Genomic DNA, 25,477 nt, shown 5'->3' with positions numbered 1-25,477 from the left:
CTGAGGAGACAGCCAGAAGGGCAGACCAAATGCTCCCTCAAGAGCAATCTACTTTTATTACTCTGTTTGATCACCGTGGGATTAAAATATTAAAACAACTAATCCCCTAATATGGCAAAGTATCAAATGCACTCAATACCAGTCCTCTTGGAATCAAATAAAAGGAGTTCTTGTGGGAAATAAAGAAAGAAAGAAATAACAGAAATAAATCTTTCCAATACCAGTAGCTATCCAAATTAGAAACTAGCTCCTAATTTTCAAGAAACAAAAATTCTAATCATCAGTAATCCAGAATGTGCTCTTAAAAAAAAAGTTTATTTATTTATTTTGAGGGAAAGAATGAGCACACGATTGGGGCAGAGGGCAGAGGGGGAGAAACAGAATCCCAAGCAGGCTCCATGCCCAGTGCTGAGCCCAATGTGGGGCTCGAACTCACAAACCCGTGAGATCATGACCTGAGCTGAAACCAAGAGTGCGATGCTTAACCAACCAAGCCACCCAAGCGCCCCCAGAACGTGCTCTTAAATAGAGTATTCTACCAAAATCCATTGAATCAGATTTAAGAGCACTAGATAAATTACACTTGCAAAAAAAGATATAAATAATGCTTAGCAGCTGGCACCTCTATATATTTGTTAGAACATTTGAATTTTCATGGTACCATGAATCCAAAGTGGGAGCTAGCTAACAAACAACATGGCTAAATCCTCGATTCAGTTATGCCAACTCCAAGTAAGGGAGCTAATAAACACTGAGGAAGATTTTGAGATGCACAGTTCCTGCTTTCAAAAACCTAATAATCTAGCAGAGGGAAAAGTAAACAAATACTCTACTGCCAGAATATGGTCAATGTTGTATAAGGAATTTAAAGAACTTCTGTGTGACTTTAAAGGAAGGGGGTGTGTTGTCTACTTATAGCATAGGATACGTGGCAATGGCCTCACTTCAGTTGGCCTAAAAAAGTAATGAGGATTTAAAATTTTTCTTTTAGTTGTTAACAAAGTAACAATATGCATATAGTTTTCAAGAGTCAGAGTACTACAAGGCTCACATGAAAAATAATAGGCCTATTTTTTCCCTACTGAGATACCTGTTTCTCAGATACAGCCCTTTTCAATTTTCTTTTGCCATTTGCCTCCATCTTGCTTATAAACATGCTGCTACCATTATTTCTAGATTATCCAACTTCAAATTTATTCACTGACTTCCTACTATGGAAGAAGAATTTGGCTCTCTTCCCCTTTGTCCTCTTCCCCTTCAGCTTCTTCCTCCTCTTCTCCTACACAGTTAATAATTCCTTCTCAGTGCCAACTCTGTCCCTTGTAACTACGCTTATTAGTTTACGTTCTACGTATTTTCTCACGTGTCTGTGGCCTCTAGTAGACTGTGCTGTCCTCATCGTTGCATACCTGGTGCGTAAATCAGTGCCCAATCCTTTGTGGGAACTCGAGCTTGCTGAACTGACTTAAAATGAAAGTAATCTGCCACTATAAAACTTATGAGGTGCCATGTGTAGACAGCCATCAGTACCACGGGTGTAGTTAAGTGACACCCACCAGGACGGGTGTGATAAGAATAACTCAGAAATGCAGAAACTGCTTGTCACCAAAAGCAGATTTATGGACAAGAACAGGCAACTGCCAAATTGAACATAGAGTATCTCCCAGCATTCAAGTTCCAGAAGTTTTGCTTTGAGCCACTGTCCTGAGGTAAGCTGCTCAAGCCTTCACCCTCAACATGCTAAAATGTAATATTTATAGCTTCCCCCTGAATCCACTAGCAACGTTAAAAAAAAAAAAACCCTCAGTTATCTGAAAACAGAATTCAGTAACTCAGATATAAACTTGTACCCACTTTAATACATGGATAAACCAAGGCTCTAGGGCAGCAAATGTAGGGCCATATAGGAGAGAATTTCAAGTGACTTTAACTTTACGTAGAAGGAGAGAAGGCAAATAGCACATGGGCCACTGCTTCCTTTCATAGTCAGGAAAAATTGAGCCCTGCTCCTTGTAATAATCAAAACTATAGCAAACCAACATGCCACGTGAGGGTATAAACAATGAGGTGGCATTGTTTAGAACTCAAATTTATTTATATCTTTATTCACGTTGTATCTTTTGAGACACAGTAAGATGCTTAATAAATGCTTGCTGAGTGAACTGAACTATCAAGTAAGCAAAACATGACACTGGTATATTTGCTTAAGAGAATCACACTATTACACTTTCCATGAGTCTAATAACTTAAAAATTTACTGTTAAGGCTATTTTTTTAAGAGCAGTTTAAGGTTCACAGAAAAATTGAGGGGAAGGCACAGAGAATTCTCTCTGTCTCTCTAATGACTTTTTAAAACTTTTTTTTAAGCTTATTTATTTTGAAATAAAGAGGGGAGGGAGGGAGAGAGGGAGAGAGAGAGAGAGAGAGAGAGAGAGAGAGAGAGAGAGAGAGAGAATCCCACGCAGGCTCCACGCTGTCAGCACAGAGCCCAATGCAGGGCTCAGTCTCATAAACCGTGAGATCATGACCTGAGCCGAAACCAAGAGTTGGATCCTTAACCGACTGAACCACCCAGGTGCCCTGACTTTTTAAAACTTTTAATCTTGAAATAATTTCACAAAAAAATTTGTAAAAATAGTACAAAGAATTCACATATATGCTTCATTCAGATTCCCCAAATATCAGTATTTCCCACATTTGCTTTATGTTAACATTCTTTCTCTCTATATATATCTTTCTGACACATATACATATGAATTTTCAACTTTAGAGAGTAAATTAGTGTCCCCTAAATACTTCCATGTGTATTTTCTAAATATAAGGGCAGTCTCTTACATAACCATAATGGAATGATCAAAATCAGGAGATTAACACTGATACAATGTTATTATCTAATCTAAAATCTACAAACTTCATTCAAATCATGCCAATTGTCCCACTAATGTTTATAACAAAACACAAATAAAAAGGAAAAAGGAAAAAGAAGGTATCATGCTGTAGGAAGAGGAATATAGTAGTAAAATAAGTAAAACAGACTTAAGATGGAACCAATATCAATAAAGGGAATATTTAATAAGAAAATACACTCCAAGTAAAAGGTAATGAGGCTTGAACTAGTCTGTGGTATTTAGATTAAAAAAAAAAAATAGGGGCGCCTGGGTGGCGCAGTCGGTTAAGCATCCGACTTCAGCCAGGTCACGATCTCGCGGTCCGTGAGTTCGAGCCCCGCGTCGGGCTCTGGGCTGATGGCTCAGAGCCTGGAGCCTGTTTCCGATTCTGTGTCTCCCTCTCTCTCTGCCCCTCCCCCGTTCATGCTCTGTCTCTCTCTGTCCCAAAAATAAATAAACGTTGAAAAAAAAAAAAAATAGAAACATCGCAGAGGTTTCCTTCATAGGAATTGGTAGCTGAATTTGAGATGCAGGATTAAAAACTAGAAGGGTCAAAGAAATTCGAAATTTTCATTCTGGGTGAAGGCAGAATGATATCAGCATAAATCCCACTTAGACATCCAGGAGAAACAAGTTTGTGTGAAGGAAAGTGAGTTCAGTGTTAGAAATACCAGGCTTGCAGAAACAACAACTTGTTATCCCAGTAGGGAGAGTGAAATGAGGGTCTGGAACTTGGTAGAAGGGCTGAGAACTAGCAGTAAGACTCTAGAGGGGCTGTTTCTATTTACTCTACTATGAACTCAACCTCCACAGACAAAAGAGAGCTAAAAACAGGATCCTGGAGAAGTCTATATTTAAGCAATTTGTCACTGTGTGTGTGTGTGTGTGTGTGTGCTTGTGTGTGTGTGTGTGTGTGTGTGTGTGTGTGTGTGTGTGTGTGATCCTGCATTAAATGAGTGGTTAGACAAAAAGACCTAGCTAGCCCTGCCACTTCTCAGATTCAACTGACTTCAAGTAACTAAAAGATAGTGATCTTCAGTGAGAGTTATGCTTAACCATTATTCAATCAAAAATTAAATGCTAAGAATTTTTTTTATTTTGGGAATATAATATTTCTAACAACACTAAATTAACTGTTAGAAAACAAAAATAGTTTCTGAATACCAGTGTGCTTGATCCTGAAGAGACCAAAAAGTGACAAGGAGAGGGCGAACTCCACCGGGCTAGGGAGGTGGGGAGAGGGCTCTTCATTTCCAAAGCTCATCCTAGTTCTCCAAATCACATTATGTCCAGATTCACGTACTGAAAATAACTTAGTAAGTTAGATTTATAGGTTTTGGTTTTTTATCTCGACTATGTCAACGGTACAAAATTTCTTCCGTGTATAACTTTTTATAAATATTTGCGAAGAAATTAAGTCTATCTTCTAAGTAGAGGATGAAGATTTTATCTCACTTGAAATGATGGTTCACCTCTTTCAAATTTCAACTTCATTACAGAAATACAGAATTCAACCCACAATTCAGTCAAAATTCAATTAAGACCAATGCCTCCGGCATCCTAAATGCTGCCAAACTGTTTTCTTTTCTTAAAGGAAAGGGGGGAGGGAAACCTGTGGGTACAGAAAAGAATGAACTTGTGGGTGGTGAACATTAATAAAAACAGCCAAGCAGAACTAAAAACTTGGAAGATTGAATTTAATGTGTAACTTTCCATTTTCCAACTAGAAGTTCTGAACAGTGACTGAAGACAAAAATGTGCGTGCTTTCCCAGGGAGAGGCTAGGATACAGAGACAAAGCAGCAGAAAACAAGAGGTGAGAAGAAAAGCAGACAGGAAGAAGAAGAGAATTATTAGACACAGCAGAAGTAGGGGTGAAATGAACAATAATTCTAAGCAAGGATAGAGAAAACCCTAGCATAAAAAAAAAAAGTAAAGACAGGGGCGCCTGGGCGGCTTAGTTGGTTAAGCGTCTGACTTCATCTCAGGTTATGATCTCACAGTGTGTGAGTTGGAGCCCCGCGTCAGGCTCTGTGGAGCCTGAAGCCTAGAGCCTGCTTCAGATTCTGTGTCTCCCCCTCTTTCTGCCCCTCCCCAGATCGCACTCTGTCTCTCTGTCAAATATAAATAAACATTAAGAAAAAATGTAAAAAAAAAAAAAAAAAAAAAAGAAAGAAAAACTAAAGACAAGACGCTATTTCCTTCTGCTAGGAAAAAAGAAAGCCTAATTTTAGCTCAAGAGGCACTCTTATCACCTCACTCCCAGATGGGTAATTTGGGGGCTGGGGCAGAGGGTGGTAAACCTCTAAGGGTGCATCATTAGTACCTAAGTGTGTACCACTTAGGCGTGAACTACTTTAGACTTACAGTTACTGGGAAAAGGTGACCTGGAATTTGGTCCCCATTATGTTAAATGACTGATTTTCACCATATTAATTTTATCCTACTTTCTTCCAACTTTTACACAAAAAATATATTATAGAAATTTAAGCCTCTTAAAGTTCACTTTTAAATTACAGATAAAGCACTAGAATATGAAAATCTAGACTACACAATTTGAGTATTTCAATATGCAGGATTTAAAGGGGTAAAAGCTATTTAGCATCTATTAAATTATATATATATATATATATATATATATATATATTTTAACTTATTTAAATGTTTATTTTTGAGAGAGAGAGGGAGAGACAGAGTGTGAGCGGGGGAAACACAGAAAAAGAGACACAAAAGCCAAAGCAGGGCTCAAACTCACAAACTGTGAGATCATGACCTGAGCCGAAGTCGGATGCTTAACTGACTGAGCCACCCAAGTGCCCCAAATGATATTTATTTTACATGTGAACTTATTAAATACTTATAACTACCTGATGAAAATGCGTTTTGTTGAAATTATGCAAAGAACTATTAGACCAAAATCCTAAATGCTACAGGCAATTTCTTTTTTTGATTAGGTTTTAAATTGAAGAATTAATACATTCACATTGTAAAAAAAAACTTCAAATACTATAATGAGAAGAAAGATCCCTCCCCACCAGAGGCATTGTCTGTCCACAGTTGAATAGCAACTCTATGGTAGGTCACTATATGTGATATAAAACCAATGGTCTCAAACCACTTCATTTGTTGAATAGTCTGTTCATGTTCCTCTGATAAGTGATACTTACTAAATCATATAGAAGTTCCAAAATAAGTCTGGATTTTTAAATCTTTCCATTGACCTGGCCCTGCCCTCATAATTACATTAAACCCTGACATCTGGTAGGAAGTATTCCTCTGTTTCTTTCGTCTTCAAACTACCTTAGCTATGTTCCGTTATCTCTGCTCTCTCAAATGAACTTTAGAACAATCTTGTCAAGTTTCCAGAAAAACCCTCTTGTAACTGTAATTGTGTTAAATTTATTGATTAATTTGGGAGAACTGACATCTTTGTAATTTTGAGTCTTCCCCTCTATGAGCACAGTCTCTCTTTCCATTTATTCAGGTCTTTTATGTTCTTCAATGAAGTTTTATATTTTCTCTTCATGAAAAATAAACATTATATATTTTTTCGTTAAGTTTTATTGCTAGGTACTTTATAGTTTTGCCTCTGGGAAGAGTATGTTTTTAAAAAATTGTATTTCCTATTTATTGCCAAGATAAGGGATACCAATGATTTTTCTGTAGTGATTTTATATGAAGATTACTGAACTCTATAAATAGATGGTCAACTCAGTCTCTTGGGTTTTCTATGTAGACTTTTGTGATGGTTAACTTTACATGTCAACTTGACCAGGATAAGGAATGCCCAGATAGCTGGTAAACATTATTTCTGGGTGTGTCTAGAAGAGATTAACATTTGAATCAGTAGATTTAGTAAAGAAGATTTGATTGATGCCCCCATCAATGCAGATGGGCATCACACAATCCGTTGAAGGTCTGAATAGAACAAAGTGGAAGAAGGGTGAGTCTGCTCTCTCTGCTTGAGCTCAGCTGTCTTTTCCCGACCTAGAGACATTAGTGGTCCTGCTTCTTGGGCTTTCAGACTCAAATAGGTACTTACACCATCAGCCTCTCCTGCCCTCCCTTTCGCAGACCTCGGGACTCAGACAGAATTTTCCACTTGCTTTGGTGGTTCTTCAGCTTGCAGACAACAGATTATGGGACTGCTCTGCCTCCACAATCATGAAAGCCAATTCCTAAATTGAACCTCATCTTACAGATCACTCTGTATATCCTCTTGGTTCTATTTCCCTGAAGAAACCCTGACTAAAACAACTACCAGTCATCCCAGTGGATGATATATAGTTCATTGCTCAATTAAGTTTAGAACATTTCCAACACCTTTATAGTTTGAGACACAGGGAAAAACCCTTTTTAATGGTTCACGAAATAATATAAGGCTATGAACCGTCATATAAGATCACTAGGAGGGTATTTTAGGCAAAATTGATACTTGTTATGTGTTACATGCCAGAAGAGGCCCCAATTCTAAAATGAAGTTCCTAACATCACGGGGTTAAAGGGATGGAATGAGGAAGTATCATTTTTTCCTGAAAGCATTGGATGTATTTGTTTTGAAGTTTTTTAGCTAATAAAAGCATTCAAAAATCATTTCTGACAACCAGACATTTTATGCATCCTGATGGAAGTAAGTATCACTATTTATGAAGCATTTCTTATCAAGCAAATGCAAACTTCAATCTGATGAAGTTTTAGTCCCTACCCCCCAATTAACAGGAAACAGAAGGGACAGAGAAATACACAGGATACAATCAGCAAAATAAAACTTGTAGCCAGCCTGCAGGGCAAATAATCTGGTACCCTCAAAAATAAACTACAAGGACAAGAAAAAAGAAGGAGAGGGGGAATCAGTAAATAAAAAGAAACATAAGAGATATATTGACCAATTATAATCTAATTGAATCCAAACTGTTTTTAAAAAATCACTTATGAGGGGCGCCTGGGTGGCTCAGACGGTTGAGCATCCGACTTCAGCTCGGGTCATGATCTCACAGTCTGTGAGTTCGAGCCCCGTGTCGGGCTCTGTGCTGACAGCTCAGAGCCCGGAGCCTGTTTCCGATTCTGTGTCTCCCTCTCTCTCTGACCCTCCCCTGTTCATGCTCTGTCTCTCTCTGTCTCAAAAATAAATAAATGTTAAAATAAATAAATAAATAAATAATCACTTATGAGATAATTCAGAAAAATTGACAATTGTCTAGATATCTGATGGTATTAAGGAACTGTTATTAACACTTTTAGGTATGATACTATGTAATGTTTTTTTACAAAAGAACTCTTATATTTTAGAGAATATGTAATGAAATATTTACAAATGAAATGATAGGATATTTGAGACTTGCTTCAAAATATTCCAGCGGGTTCTGGGAAATAGCATAGGGAAAACAACATTCCCCATAAGAGTAGGATAGGTACCTGGGCTGAATTTATAGGTTTGATATTTTCCATAAGAAAAGTTTTAGAGAGAAAAACTATTTCTGAAATTATAGACTCTAAAACTTATAAAAACTTGTGATTTTTAAATTTTGTTGTTTTAGGAAGTAAGGAAAAAAACAGAAAGGAAAACCAGAATCACAAATATATTAGGTTTATGCATAAAATTACCAAAATAATATACTGTTTTTATATGTCGGTAATTTTTCTCATACACTTTTCCCTCATCTCTCTGACAATCACTTTCCCCATTCAGACGTAACTTTAATAATACTCTCCAAGCTAACATCAGAAATAACAGGTTAAAAATATCTACTATAAAAGGAATCTAAAACATGGGGTGGAGGGAGCTATATGTAAGTACTAATATATTCAGCATGGCATTATTAAAAGTCAAGAATAAAATCTGACAAGTCTATGACTAATAGGGAAATGGGTCATTAAATGTATATACTATGTAGGATTTTGGAAAGGCACTAAAAATGTAAAGACTTCATAACAATATTTTAAAATACTTACAAAATTTATAATCTTAACACCTAGTACATAGGAAGTATGGGTACAATGTTCATTAAAATGCTCTATGGGAAAAAGTAGCATACAAATAACTTTTATGCCTATTACAGCCACAGCTACATTAAAAACATACATAAAAACAAATATTAAAGGGAAATATAAAAAGGGAATTTTATGGGAGCATGCTGGAACAGCATCTTCCCTCTGTGAAATATTTCCCATAGTTGCAAACTTTTATTTCTGAAAATAATTTTAATGTTTTACAAAGTACATAACAGAAGGCATCTAACAGCATTAGAGAAATGTACTCCTTTAACCCTCCCAATCTAAAATATTATCATTTCAACATGTCATCAACAAAAATCATTAATGAGATATTTCAGATTCTTTTTCCTCCTAGTTGTTGAAATTCAGTGTGTATTTTACACTTAAAAAACATCTCAAATCAGACTAGCCACATTTTAGGGGCTCAACAGTCACATGTGGCTAGTGGCTGCTATAACTGGACAGTGCATGTCTAGACAGCATAAACTTTAGCCTTCGTACATTCATAAGTATTGCATTTCCACTGTATGCCAGCATTGCCCTGGGACTTGTGAAACAAGACAGATGAAGTATCTGCTCTCACGGGGATTCAGTTCTAGATGTGAAAGACAGACAGCCATGAGCAAACCAGTAAGATTTCTAATAGCGATTGAATGCTTAGATAAAGATGCTAGCTTCACCCTAATCTTTGTTTCATGGCAGTGGACTGTACTGTCAGATTGCAGGATTATAACACTTACCTCATACGTATGAAACCTGAGGGCTAAATAATATATAATATTTCAAGTGTATCACATTTGAAAAAGTTAAAGGTGATGACTTTGACATATATACTGGAAGAGGTGATCTCTATACTGCTAATGAGATTGTAATCTGATGTCACCACTTTGAGAGCTATTTGACTCTACCCAATAAAGTTAAAATGTGCATACCCTATGATCTGGCACTTCTACCGCTGGGCGGAGACACACCCTACTTTAACTCTCACAAGTACATGCTTAGTGAAAGAGGTATAAAAATGTTCATTCAACATTGTTTATTATAGTAGCAAAAATACTGAAGAAGCAAGTATCCAACAGTAGGAGAATGAATAGATGACGTGTGACAATCATATCATGGGAACAGAATAGCGTGTTAACAGTTCAAATAAATGAAAGGGAACCAAAAGTGTAAAAACAAAAGATCTAGGAAATAATACAGAGTGGAAAAAATACATGTTGTAAAATGATAAACTACATATGATTGTATACATTTTTAATAACATACAGAACATTATATGTTATAAATGTCTCTGTGTAATAACATTAGGACAGGAAGGTTACACACAAATTACGGTAGTGGCTTTGATAGTGGGAAAGAAGGGGTATGGAACTGGAAAGGGAAATAATGGCAAGATTTTGTTTTTAAGTAATCTTTACACACAGTGTGGAGCTTGAACTCACAACCCTGAGATCAAGAGTTGCAGGCTCTACTGACTGAACCAGCCAGGCACCCCTAGTGAACATATTTTCTTAAAAAATATTAATTAGTCAAATAATCATTTTCTGAATGAATTCCCTCCCTCCAAAACCGAAAGTAAGTTCCTGCTCAAAGTCCTTAATTGGATGTCTTCTCCAAAGTAACCAAAATTCCAATCAAATAAGACGTGAAAGCAACACCTTTTAAAATTTTTAAAATAAAAATATAAACTACTTCTGCACAAGAGGATCATTTTCTCTAACTCAATGTCTTATTTTTGGAGTGAAGACATTTATATTAAGGATATAGATTATTTTTGCTTTTATCCTTATAAACATTCTATCCCTGTAGTTAAAATCTAATCATGTTTAATTTGCCTATTAAGTTCTTAACGGCAGCACACTGTGCCAATTACTTCTTTAATAGGAATAAGCTGTCTTCCAGTGTGACAGTAATAACATAAAAGGGAAAGTGGGAGGAAAAAATGTTCCCTCAAATGTTTCTCATAATTAAGCCTTAGTTCCTTTTTTTAAAACAAGCATTAGCTTTGAAAATGATCAATAATGTGGTTGTATGCATACTAATAAAAAATATTCCCCTGGTTAAATAATACATAATATTGGAAAGTAAGGAATAAGAAAGGACCTCTTTTCTCTTAAAATAATAAGTGGCTTAGATGGGGAAGGAACACTAATTTACTAACACTGGATTTGACAATAATCCATACACGTTACATACCTTAATAATGGCACTTTGCATTTGTAAGGTGCTTTATGGTTTTTAAAAAACTTTTTAATCAGTATATCATTTGGTGCTTAAACAATGCAGTCACTGAAGCTGGGGCAACCTCTAGCCAGTAAGGTCCTACGATGGTTTGCCTGAGGAGCTACGTGTGCATTGGGTTTAATTAGCAAAATGGTCTGGGTAATTAGTTACCACTTACTGCAAATTTTCTAAGGAATTAGCTCCAAACATTTGCCTTAAAAGTTTGACTTTTGACAGATAACAACACTATTTGTAAGATGGGCTCTAACATATAACCATGTCACAAATTTTTACTTTCTCATTTATGTGGTATTTTAGGAAAGTATTTTATAACATATAGTAACATACATGTTTAGGGTTTGTCTCTTCCAGAAATCCTAAAAGTTTACATATAAACCCAAGAAGAAGTGAATGGACAATGTAGAAAACTGCTCTTGGGAAAAAAATAGTTTATTTCAGAACATTTAAAATAAGCTATTGCACTCTTATGCTTTTTCCTAAGCATCAATACAGAAACTTAAAACCTAGAAGAATGTTCTGCCATACATTCTGGTAATCTAGATAGTTTTTTCTTATTTAAATAAAGACTAAATGTTTTCTAAGTATTTGGTTTTACTAATACATTATGACTGGAATCATAAATGCCTTTTAAAAAAAATTTTGGGGTGCCTGGGTGGCTCAGTCGGTTAAGCGGCCGACTTCGGCTCAGGTCATGATCTCGCGGTCAGTGAGTTCAAGCCCCGTGTCGGGCTCTGTGCTGACCGCTCAGAGCCTGGAGCCTGTTTCAGATTCTGTGTCTCCCTCTCTCTCTGCCCCTCCCCTGCTCATGCTCTGTCTCTTTCTGTCTCAAAAATAAATAAATGTTAAAAAAAAAAGTTTTATTTACTTAAGTAATCTCTAAATCAACGTGGGGCTCAAACTCATGACCCTGAGATGGAGTCAAGTGCCCCTCTGACTGAACCAGCCATGAGACCCCCAAAATGCCTTTTTTTGCTCAGAAATTTCCCTACACCTGTGTATTCCAATGAGGTATAGAAGAGGCAGCAGAATTTACCTGGCAGCCTTGATAATAATTTCCAAGAAAAGAAATGTATCAAAGAAATAAAAAGTGGCCCAACTACTGATTAATGTTAAATAAGTGATGACAATCAATGATGACAAGTAAATTCTGATGGTCAGGAATGTTACAGTGTTCTAAGACTACCCCAGTCACCCAGAGGCACAGATGTATTACACGGGAAAGGACAGTTGCTGTCCTCCATGAAATATACCTAAAATGTGGTAAAAGTACTTCATAAATACAGAAACTTATTACAGACTTAGTGGTTACTGATGGTTAAAGTTTTCCTTAACCTATTTATATTTTCAACTGGTAGTTTCTCTTGGAATTATGTTTCATTTAATTATTACTAACTCCAAATTTGCTTTGATTTGATCTAAAATGGTCTTTTAAGTGGTAGTCGTGTTGTAGGATTTATATATACAGTATTAGGTATTTTCATAACTTTCTACCAGCCGTATTATTTCTTTTAAAATAGAGCAATTAAAATACACTCAATACTCTAAGTGGCATCTGATAAATGCTGAGCAGAATGGAATAATTATTTTGGACTCTCACATGTATACCCTAGATCACACTGAAAAAAACTAGCAACGGTACCAACTTGCCCAGCTACACCATAATCTCAAGTAATCATTTCAATTAAATTCTCTAAGACTGATGTGGTGCTTTATTAAAAGAAAAAGTCAGCTGGAGCTAGGAAGAAAATAAATACTTTCTAAATGATACGAAACAAAATTGGCTTGTACATATGGCTTAATAGAAAAGTTCTGGAAAAATTATGCTAAATTTCAGGGAAAAAGTACATTCACTAATAATTTTAAAATCTGCCTATACAGTTTCCTGAGCACCTTTTCCATCTCTCTAGGCACCTGTTCCCTGCTTTAAGTAGTCAGCGCTGTTTAGTTTTTCTTGCCAACCACCCCACAGTAAAAGAGAAAGATTTAACCTCAGTTATTTACATTATTCACATTTGTATATACGTGATTTCCAATGTCGCATTTTAAGTCTCTTATTCTAACTGGAAACATCTCATCCTTGTTTAAAACTTTTAAAATATAACCAAACAACTGGAGTGTTGGAACAAAAACCAATCTTTCTGAGAACAGGAAAAAAAAAATGAGTAAGGAGTACCATGTTTGTTTAAATTTATTTTAATTTCTATGGTGTTATTCCCGCCAGGAAAACTCCATGATAAACAATAAACAGTTTATTTTAGAATTGATAAAACTGGAGGCGGGAGGGACAACTCCCCCCCCAAAACCCCAACCAAAACAAAAAACCAATCTTTCTTTCCCTATCTCCCAGGGTGTCCAGATGGCCTCGAACAATACAGGCGGAGACCTAGTCAACCCGTGGGTGATAGAGATTTGTCCCTGGCAGCTGCCACAGACATGGCCCACATCCCTTCTCACAAGCTTCTTGCAAATCTCAAAACTATCCTGATGCCAAGACACCTCACTCTTGCCCCTTTCACTTCCCCTCTCTTTCCCATCTGAACTTAAGTCCTTCCCTTTTCCTAACACTGGTTAGACAATAAATTTTTTTTATTAAATTTCTGTAAAGAACAGTGTATCTCTCAGGGTGTCTGGGTGGCTCAGTTGGTTAAGCATCTGACTTTGGCTCAGGTCATGATCTCACAGTTCGTGAGTTTTAGCCCCATGTCTGGCTCTGTGCTGACAGTGTGGTCATGTGTGGATAGCTCAAAGCCTGCTCCAGATTTTGTCTCCATTTCTCTCTGCCCCTCCCCAGCTCGCATACGGTCTCTCTCTCTCTCAAATATAAATAAACATAAAAAAAAAAAACAACAACCCAACAGTATGTCTTTTTACCTGTCACGAGACTCCTAGGGGGTGTGTGTGTGTGTGTGTGTGTGTGTGTGTGTGTGTATAAATAAATAACTGGGCATGATGTGTATTGTAATTACTATTTCAGGATATGGTTCTGTATCATGATTTCATCTCTGCTAATCTAATATTTTAGAATTTTCTTTATTATTTCTATGTTGGTAATAAAATTTCTATAGTCAAATATACTTCTGAGAAGCTTCACTTTTATCAACAGAAGTATTTTTCTGTATCAAACTAACCATCCCACCTCTTCTATTTACTATTTGGTTTTGATCTCTAAATCAGGGGTCATTAATCTTTTTTTAAACCCTTAATCTATATTGAGACTAGACTGAAATCTGTGAAGCTTTTCTGCAGAAAACTGCACACATCTAGAACATTTTGTATAGAGAAGGAGTTGAAAAATTCAAAATTCTCTGAGGTCAGATGGTAGCTGCACTTGTGGTGAGGATAATGTAGAGAGAAGCTGGATCACCATGGTATATACCGGAAGCTAACGTAACACTGTATGTCTGTCAAGTATACTCAAAAAATTTTTTTTAATTAAAACAACATCTAGGGCGCCTGGGTGACTCAATCGGTTGGGTGTCCGACTTTTGGTTTCAGCTTAGGTCATGAACTCACAGTTCAAGTTTGAGCCCTGCGTCAGGCTGTGCTGACAGTGTGGAGGCTGCTTGGAATTCTCTCTCTCCCCCTCTCTCTGCCCCTCCCCCCTCACTTGATCTCTCTCTCAAAATAAATAAATACAAAAAATTAAAACAACATCTGATTTTGAAGGCAAAAAAGAAAAGTTCTGAAGTTCATCCATGAGACCCACAGTTAAGAACTCCTGCTTCAAGTGAATTTAAGGACCTTGCACTTACTTCTGGTAAAATAATTTTGCTAAAAATTGACATTTCTTGAATTTCTAAGATCTCTTATTATTCCATTCATTTTTTAATCCATAAAATAAAATTGTTCTCTACTTATTGGTTAAAAAAGGAAGCAGGGTGAACTATAATAGAATGCCTCTGTAATTAATGTTTTCTTCCTTGTCTCAGTTCCTTTTGGATATGATGTGCTAAGAAGATCTACATATATCTGATTCAAATATAATCTACACATGTCCAGAACATACACCCAACAGTCATGTATTTTTGCTTGGGCATCAGAATTGAGCTTCATTTATAGATTACAATTTAAAAGTTTATTGAAGGCTAGATAAGCCTTTTCTATATGAAAATAAAACCGTTCCTGGAGAAATTCTTTCAGGGCCTGGCACACTGCCTTATATATAGTAAGTGCTCCGTAAGTAAGATGGACAACACATGTGAAATGTAGTCAGTACAGTTCTCAAGAATTACTTCTTATCTTACACACGAACTTCATAATTTGGCAACGTAAGTCACACAGTGGACTCAACTGTAATTTTATAGTCCTCTCTTACACACCAAAAACGCAAATTGTAACATTTTTAAGTTTTAAAATTTTAGTTTCAAATTATTCCAAATTTGTACTTCTATGTGTAAAACTATGATGGTTTATATATATGAAAACATGTACCTATCTACTTGCAGTGAGTATGTAATTTGAGTAGTTTTCCGCTTGAATTGAGGGCTTTTGTGGCAATTGTGATCTTTCAGTGGACCAACTGCTCAGTTTGTAACTTAGCTGCCATGGGGTGAGTGAGATCTTTGGCCAGGAAATTCAGTAAAGATAAATGGCTTATAAAGCGGTCAAATCTATCCAAGCCTCATCAGCAACATGCTTTGATATAAATACCTACACACATTTACATGATACTCTTTTTTATTTTTTTTTTTTTTTTTATTTTTTTTCAACGTTTTTTATTTATTTTTGGGACAGAGAGAGACATGATACTCTTTTTTAAAAAGCAATCTACTTTTAAAAATCTCAAGAAGCTGCAATATTCAATATTCAATATTCAATATTCAATAAATGAATAAATATTCAACAAATGTTCATTTGTTTATGCAAATGAACATGTTAAAATGTTAAATATTAAAATACTAAAAATTTTAAAGTATAAGTTTCAGCTAAATTCTCAATTTAATCATTTGGAAAATCTTATGTGATTTAATGACTTAAAAACAAATTTCATTTCTATTCATACAAATCCACTTTGCCCAAATGAGTATATATTTATGTTTGATGTTTGCCCTTAATCACCTTTGCTCAGAGTGTCAGGCCATCAAGTAATCATAGTGCCTCTAGAATACCATTTTGAGAGACTTTTATCACTCAGTGAAAATAACTACTTCAAATGATATTTTCATATTAAAAATTCAGCATAAGAATGATTTTGAGCCAACTATTTTCACTATTGATTAAAAATTTAATTTTAAAACACCGCTTTAGATAATACTTTAAGTTGGATATATGCTGAGTACTAACACAAAACTCTTACCTGTAATGTACATGTGTGACTGTTGGTTTCCTGTATCCAAGGATCCAGGTTTGAATATCTATGGGTTCAGCTTTGGGATAAGCTATAGTTGTATCTATTATCCACTGGAGGCCTTTTGACTTGCTCTCTGAGGACAAAGCAAAAAAAAAAAAAAAAAACACTTAAAATTGGATCAATTTTTACATTATTTACAGCAAATAATATAGTATAAATAAAGCATACTGATGTATCTTTTGCTTTAAGAAAACAGATGAACTTTGGTTAGTATTACTGTTTTATATGATATAAGGATGTATCATTTAGTGTATCATCTTCATTTAGGATGAAACCAAGCATTTCCTAATATATTATAAAATGGCTGAATCTCAAACAAATTAACAAATAACAGAGCACTATTATTTATTGGACATGCACCATTCAAGCATTCAATACAATTACTTACTACCAAAATCTAATTTATATTTTATTAGTCATAAGAACTGGCCTATCAAAAAGTCAGAAGCTAAGGTACCACACCACAAAAGTAAAAAAAAAAAAAAAAAAAAAAAAAAAAGTAAAAAAAAATTAATAAATCAGTCCTAAATTAAGCATTTTAGTGTCACACGATTGTCAGTTGCTGTTTTTATTTAACACAAACTCCTCCCATTTTAGCAGGAGTTCTATACAAATAAAGCAATAAAGCTGTCCACCCTTTGGTAGGTACAACAGGTAACTGCTATTGTGAGAGGCAGTAAGAAAGTTCTGTTCACTTTGGTCCTCTGCATGCTGCTTTTATTCCCAGCATGGAGTTAGAGCAAGAATTGAGAGATGAATCTTCCCAGAGAGTACAGATAGCCAGACTTGTGTGATAGTCTGTCCTTTGTTTGAAGTATTTAAGAGATCTCTAAAAAAATAAAACTTAAACATAAGACTAAACGTGCGTTAAAAATTAATGATATTTTACTTGTGTATATCAAATAGCTAAAAGCTGACCTTTGAGTCAAAAAAATTTTTTTGATAATATTCTGAAGGGGAAAAATACCCATAAAAATAGGTTTAAAAAAAAGAAAAGAAAGAAAAGAAAGGGCGCCTGGGTGGCTCAGCTGGTTGAGAATCCAATTTTTGATTTCAGGTCAGGTTATAATCTCATGGTCATGAGATCAAGGCCCACGTTGGGCTCCACTCTGAGCATGGGGCCTGATTGGGATTCTCTCTCTCCCTTTCTTTTCTGCCCCTTCTGTGCTCATGCTCTCCCTCCCTCTTTTTCAAAAAATAAACTATCAAAAAAAGGGTTTAAACAAAAATTAGGTAAAATAACAATAATGTTTAAGTAACCTATTGGTAAAGGAACAGAGTATTTATGTAAGGAAACACATTTTAACAAGTTACCAATGATGTACATGCTGAAATGATTAGGAGTAAAGTATATACTGATGTCTGTAACTTACTTTGAGTGCATTAAAAAAAAGAAGATGGACTAATGGATGGATAGAAAGGTAGAAAAAGACAGGATAAAGTAAATATAGCAAAATGTTAATTATAGAATCTATTTGGCCAGCTAGTGGTATATGTGCTGCCGAAGCAAGCACTCAGCTAGTGGATATTAACTACAACATTCAGCTTTTATGGATGCTTAAAAAGTTTTATAACAAAATGGTTGGGAAAATCATCAGAGTTCAGTTTAATATATATTAAATCACACAATAAACAAAAAAATACTAACCCTTAATCAGACACAACTTAATTTTGATATGTGTATGGATCACATATTAAAATAGATACAAAGGCCTGTTTTGTGTTTATATGGAACAAAATACTAAACAGCGAATATGAATACTAAAGAAAATAAGACACAAAATACCAAAACATAGAGAAGAAAATGGTAAAATACAAGTAAAACTAGTTTTAGGGTATATAACTTTCTAGAATTTCTTATTTTTCCTAAACATTAGAATAAAAATTTTAACTAAGGTAAGATAAATTATAAACTACTTTGCTTTGGTTATAAAAAGAAATTGTTTCTCTCCAAAAGAAAAAAAAATTTCTTCACTATTGTGTGATCAATATGACAATTGCCCCTACCTTTGAGATCTAGACACCACAGGGTATTATTGACTGGAGAAAACTATTGCAAAACAGCAGTCTTTATTAGTGCAACTAATTCTATTTGGAAGACCTTTGCCTTCAAGCCTTGGCTTGGCTGACATTGCCACAGTGGCTGTCTGAAGCTATTCTGAACTTTCCTTTTCTATTAAAAGATTATTTCAATTTGTCTTTTTAATAGATGATGAAAGATTAAGAGAGCTGACTGCCAAGCAGCTGCTTAAAAAAACACATGAATGGAAAACTCAGTGCAATCTTACAGGCATTATCTCTATGTCTGGTCCTAACCCTCATTTAAAAACACATATTTCTGAGGGTCAATCATTTCTATTTTTATTTTATTTTGAAGAATATATTTTTTAAATAGTAAAACACTACTGAGGAAATAGGCCTGGTGAGTTTCTTTCAGTTTTTAAATTTATCATTTGTCACCAAATTTCACAGTATCTCAGATAAACTTGTTCAAAACAGTCTTCGTGTTACTGGCACAAATACCTTCTGCAAACCTTCACAATGCACCAGGCTATCTCCAAGACAGTTGCATCTTTGAGCGTGGTTTGCATTTTCCTGGCCATAAAAGTAATACATACTCATTATAAAAAAAAATTCAGGGGGTGCCTGGGTGGCTTGGTCGGGTGAGCGTCAGACTTCGGCTCAGATCATGATCTCAGGGTTCCTGAGTTGGACTCTCCACCATCAGCACGGAACCAGCTTCAGATCCTCTGTCCCACTCTCTCTCTGCCCCTCCCCTGCTCTCTCTGTCTCTCTCTCAAAAATAAATAAACCTTAAATTTTTTTTTTAATTTCAGAAAAGTATTAAGAAATGGGGGAAAATCATCCATAAAGTTATAGCTCTGAGAAGCAATCACTGATAACATCTGGAATCTCTCCTTGAGCTCATCTCCTACATTTGACACATTTGAGCTCATAACAGTTTCACTAGAGTTGTATGTCCCTCGCACTCCATTAACATGATACAGCATGAGCCTTTTCCAAAGCCATAAAACCCCTCTGTATACATCATTTGTAATGGCCGTGTGGTTATATTGTGTTGGATGGATATTTGATGTTACTTCTCTGTTCTCCCCTCTATTTCCAATTTTTTGCTATTAAAAATAATGCTGAGAAAAAATTAAAAATTAAAAATAAATATATAAAAATAATGCTGGGATAAACCCTTTTGCCGGTATTTCAGATTATTTCCTTTTGATAAGTATTATTTGTAGTGGAATGATGGGAGTCATTTGAAGGCTCTTCATAAACATTGTGAAACTGCATTAAGTTCATACTCTTAAAAACAAACCCTCAAAACATTCTACATTTGATAAATGAATGAAATATACATTATTACTATTTCCATTTGCATATCTATCATTAGGTTTTCAAATCAGTCATTTCTATTCCTGTACCTTTGCCCTAGCAATTCCATTCTAGGAATCTATACTACAGACTTTCACAAATATGTAAAGATATTTATATGAATGTTTACTGCAGAAGTGGGAATGACTAGGAGCATGGGTAAGCAGTGTAAGGAAAGACACCTTTGACTTTATGCATTTCTGGGTTATGTGAATAAATGATTATCAGCATGAACTCTGTAAATAGAAACATTAAAACATTAAATTTTCATCTTCTCCTTGAGTATTATTTCTATTTGATAAAAATTATAAAAAAGAACAATAATGTTATCTTCTGGAACTCCAGATAATCCCTGAGTTCCAACAAAAGAAAAAAATGCTAAAAACCATCATACCTAATTCTTTAGCATCTCCTTCTGATGGACTTCCATTTTCCTGTCGTGCTACAAGTGCACTCAAAATAATGTTTGTTGCCCCGATCCTTGGCAGGGTGACATGTGTAAGAAATGGCAAGTTATTTTTCTTGGCAAATGCTTGACTTGTTTCTCGCCTCTTCCTGAGGAAGCCCCCTTCTGGAAACAAAACAATCCATTTTCGATCTCTGCTCCTATAGTTATTTTCTAGGTGCTTTTTGAGAAGAAGAAGCTGCTGGTCACGATGTGATTTTCCCTATGAAGGCAGATACATATAGAATAAGTAGATACACATTGGAAATTAAGATGCCATAAAATTAAATAGAAACAACAGTTTCTAAAGTATAGTGATGTCCCCCCTCCTCCCTCCCCTTCTGACCACAGTGGTAAAATCAAGTGATTAGCGCTTATATTACATTAGCACTCCAAAAGAAAAACACTGCTCTACTTGCTCCTGAGAGTTCACTCATTCATCAGATCAGTGACTATTTACAGAGCCCCTACTGCTCAGCAGGCACTGTACTGTCCCACACACTGGAGATAGAGAGGTAATGAGAGACCCTCACGGAACTGACTCAAATGGAAACGACAGAGAACTACAAAGTGTAAACTCAGTTGTTGATGTGTTAGGAATCAAAAGAGTAAGACGATAGAGAAGGTCGACAAGGTCAGGGTCAGCAGCCCCAAGGAGGCGAAACTGGAGTGAGGAGCTAGAGATGTGAGGGTCCCAGTCAAGTGGAGAGGAGAGGCAGAGTCTTCTAGGTGACAAGAGCAAACAGGACAAAGGCCCTGAGATGGGAAGGAGCTCTGCATGTTCAAAGAACAGTTCCAAGGCCAGTGTGGCTGATGGGTGAAGAGTGAGGAAGACAGAGGTAGGAGGGGAAATTGCAGAAAGGCTCCAGCGTGTGCTTTTATTCATCTCTCTGCTCAGAAGCACCAAGAGTGTTTCCAGAAGAAACCAGATAATTGCACAGCATATGAAAAACAAAAATGTTCTGTACATAAAATTGTCTGGAGTAAAGTATATGTGTTTTCTCACACCTACATTCACAGAGCTTAGAAGTTTTTCTACATACTTCCAGCTTTGTGGTTTCCAGAAGGTTTCCAGAATTTGTGGTTCTCATATGAGGCTTAATCAGATTCATCAGTTATTCATTAAGTAATTATTATGTGCAAGGCTGAAGCTGCTAAATATATAAATACCAGAACAGTGAAGCATTACCATACATAAAAACTCCTGCATATCGTATTTCAGTTTTTGAGAAAATAAAGCGTGTGATCCTTAGCATACAGGGAGATACTATCATGTAGTGCTGACTGGATAAGAAGGTAGGATTCTTTCTCATACAGTGAACTATCCCTAATGCTTCAGACCCACTCTCAATCTACCTTTCTCTAACAAACCCATATTCATTCTTTACATTTGTGCCAAATATCATCTTCTACTCTACAGTTTTTCTGGATTCAAAAACATAAATAAATAAATATTTTCCGTATTCATAAAAAGCTGATGGATTCACTTTTCCTACTACGAGTCACCAAAATATATCTATCTATCTATCTATCTATCTATCTATCTATCTATCTATCTACCTACCCTACCTACCTACTGGTAATTTAGATACCTTCTATATCATAGAACAATGACTTATAAATAAAAATAATAGTGAAAATACAGATGATGATAGGGGTAATTGTGATGAAAATGACAACTAAGGGGGCAGGCACTGTTCTGAGTGTATACTTAATTTAACCCCCACACCCACCCAATGAGGGGAGTACCTATTATTTTCATCTGAAAAATGAGGAAACTGGAAATTTAAATAACTTGCCTGATTCACATGGCTAAGAAGCAGAAGAGCTGGGAATGTGGCGGGTGCTTGATAAATCGTTACTAAGCATTGCACTGTTTATATAGGAGGAGGAGGATAGAGATTAAAGTATTTGCAATGTCACCATTTCGCTGCTTGAGCATACTCAAATTCAGATTGAAATAAATGTTTCAGAGAACAAAGATTCGGAGGAAGAGCTCCCTAAGATAGTGTAACTGGCTCTATCTATTATAATTGGTCTTGTTATGCCCATGTTTATAATAAATTGTCAGTTTAATCAGGCTATCACTGTTAAAAAAGAATACTCATTACTTACCTGTCTTATAAAGAAGTCTCCATGAATCAGAGAAACAATTCCAAAGTTTGTATACTTAAAAATATGGTCCATCAACCACATCATTTGAGCAACAACCTAAAATATATAAAAGCAAGAAATAATTATACGTTAAACAGAAGCAACCTGCTATAGTCTAGCCAGGTCTCTAATTTTTAAATATAATTATCCAAGCACACTCTTAATTAACCTAAATATCTTAAATCTAGTGTTTATTTCTACAATTAAAGCACAAAGTCTCTATGAACAATTACTGGTATTGATTCCAAGTCCTGAAATCCCAAGTATGTCATTGTGCAACAAATAAATTTTTTTCTTTTCTATTATTATTATTATTATTATTATTATTATTATTATTTTATTTATTTATTTATTTATTTTTGATAGACAGAACACAAGCAGGGGAGGAGAAGAGAGAGAGGGAGACACAGAATCTGAAGCAGGCTTTAGGCTCTGAGCTGTCAGCACAGAGCCCAACGCGGAGCTCAAACCCACAGACCATGAGATCATGACCAAAGCTGAAGACAGTCGTCCAACTGACTGAGCCACCCAGGCGCCCGTTTTCTTTTCTTTTAGAGAGAGAGAGAGTGAGCGGGGAAGGGGGCGGAGGGAGAGAGAGAATCTTAAGCAGGCTCCACACTCAGTGTGGAGCAGGACACACAGGGCTCCCATGACCCTGGGATCATGACCTGAGCTGAAATCAAGAGTCGGACACTCAACTGAGCCACCCAGGAATTCCTGAATTAACTTCTTAAATTTGGACTTAACCATTCCAAATTTGTTCTCCCTAAGCAAAGTCTCTGGTAATTCTTACAGAACTTGTAAAATTATTTGGAAACAATAAAATAGCTAATGTTACCAAATGAGGGCAGTAAGTTTAATAAGCACTAAAGCTTTATAAAATGGGACTTTAGTATGGAAACCAATTTGACAATAAATTTCATATTAAAAAAATAATAAAATAAAATAAAATAAAATGGGGCTTTAATAGCTAAAATATTAAAAGTTATAAATTATAAATATATAAATGTATTTTACATATAAATGTAAAATTACAAAATTTTATAAAAGTACAAAAATGTCCAAAATACACGAACATTTAAAATTTCATTTAATAGAATGATTTAACATTCTATTACATTAAGAAGAATATTTGTTACTTTATGCAAGGCTATCCTCTTCCCCAGCAAAAACATATTTACAGAACTGGGGCCCCTGGGTGGCTCAGTCATTTGAACATCCTAATCTTGTTTTCGGCACAGGTCAAGACCTTGTAGTTCGTGGGCTCAAGCCCTGTGTGGGGTTCCACACAGTGGAGCCTGCTTGGGATTCTCTCTCTCTCTGCCCCTTCCCCATGCTCACTCGCTTTCTCTCTCTCTCTCTCTCTTAAAATAAATGAATAAATTAAAAAAATTTACAGCACCTCAGTTCTTAAACACAGAAATAGTATCCCTTGCCGATAAGAATTAATATTCATATTAAGAGCGTAAGACTTTATTTCAAACAAATTTCAAAATTATAAGTAACTATAAACAGGGGTCTAATTAATAAACTGGTTAATTGTTCTTCCCTGCTGAGGAAATAGCATTCCTGGTTATAATCCTTAAAGGAATTAATTAAAAGCTACAACCTCAATCAAGAGTGCAACAGAGCTCTACTTTGGTTTCTATGGGAATAACATACGTAAACTTCACCTCTAAACACCAAATTATATGAACTTAAATATTAGGAAAAAAATAAGCATCAATACCATTGCTGCTTTTACAAAAACACTAAAAAAGCTGACAAAGAATGTAACATTAAAGCTTCCAGCATAATTTTTCAGCATCACTAAATAGGTCAATTACACAACTCATACTTCATTCACATTACTATGTTAAATCACTTTACAAAATAAAGATACATGCCCAGTGAAGTATTGATTCCCCAAGTCAACTAATACAGAATAAAATGATCACCAACATCTCACTTTTCAGTCTTGTTTTGTAATGATGACTACTTGTTTAAATAAACTGAAATCTGAACTAAATGGAATCTGCTGAAAAGTGCCCCAAGGAACAAAACAGAAAGCAAGTGACTTCAACCTATAAAATACTTGAGCTTTATACACAGTATGAAGTTTAGTGGCAATTTATGAATTTCTGGGTTTAAAATACCAACACTAAAGGAACGAGCTTTACTTGTTCTAGCTTTAATGTATTTAATGTATATAACTTAACCTTGTACTTACAGTGGATTTGCCTCTTCAGTTAGAAGGTCACCTAAAACAAATCAGTTCAATAAGATAGCCAAGCTATCTTCTAAGATTTGTATGGATAATTCTGTCCTAACTTATTTTATTTATTTTTTAAAGTTTATTTATTTGAGAGAGAGAGAGTGCATGCACACACAAGTGGGGGAGGGGCAGAGAGAGAATCCCAAGCAGGTTCCGCAGCATCAGCGCAGAGCCTGACGCAGGGCTTGAACTCACTAACCGTGAGATCATGACCTGAGCCGAAATCAAGAGTCAGACTCCCAACCAACTGAGCCACCCGGGTGCCCCAAGTCCTAACTTATTTTAGGGGAAATGTTACAAGTCAGTAAATGTTTATTACATGTCTAATAAAGTTCTCTTGACAAATAAAAAAAGTTTTTAGTTTTATCATCAATTGCCATAAAAGAACAGTCTCAAGTCACAGATACTTATTTAAAAGGTACCAGCACATTTAGAAAATACAATTAATCCTTTGTTTCATATTCCTCAAAAGAAGCTCAGTAAATACCAGCTGCCTGAAGCAACTCTTGTCAACGTTTCATAGGCCTGTCACTGAGAAATTTCTTAGGTATCTTCAAGAAACAAAATTGGCCCATATCAATTATTCTTTATCTGGAAGCACAGATTTTCTACATATCAAAAGATCTAGAGAGGCTTACATGAAGGACTCGTTCTTTATATCCTTCTGAAATTATAGTAAAGTCAATGTTTCTCCCTTTCAGAAATTTCTAAGGCCAATTTTGGCTGTCACATTGACTAGCACATGCTACCGGCACTTAGTGG

General features: G+C 35.6%; 1 protein-coding gene across 3 annotated transcripts in view; it reads right to left on the bottom strand.

The window, feature by feature from the left end:
- LPGAT1 (lysophosphatidylglycerol acyltransferase 1) overlaps positions 1-25,477 on the bottom strand; it is a 115,654-nt gene that overhangs the window by 16,753 nt on the left and 73,424 nt on the right. For all 3 annotated transcript variants that reach the window (XM_045049186.1, XM_023247836.2, XM_003999322.5), the window contains 3 exons: positions 22,423-22,518; positions 20,257-20,530; positions 16,422-16,548 (listed from right to left, as the gene is read on the bottom strand). In XM_045049186.1, coding sequence (XP_044905121.1) covers positions 16,422-16,548; positions 20,257-20,530; positions 22,423-22,518 — 497 coding nt within the window. The remainder of the gene's footprint in view (positions 1-16,421; positions 16,549-20,256; positions 20,531-22,422; positions 22,519-25,477) is intronic.

The sequence above is a fragment of the Felis catus genome, chromosome F1, assembly GCF_018350175.1.
Source record: "Felis catus isolate Fca126 chromosome F1, F.catus_Fca126_mat1.0, whole genome shotgun sequence".
Classification (NCBI taxonomy): Eukaryota; Metazoa; Chordata; class Mammalia; order Carnivora; family Felidae; genus Felis; species Felis catus.
Note: the sequence above shows the minus strand (reverse complement) of the source record. Positions and strands in the feature narration are given on the sequence as shown.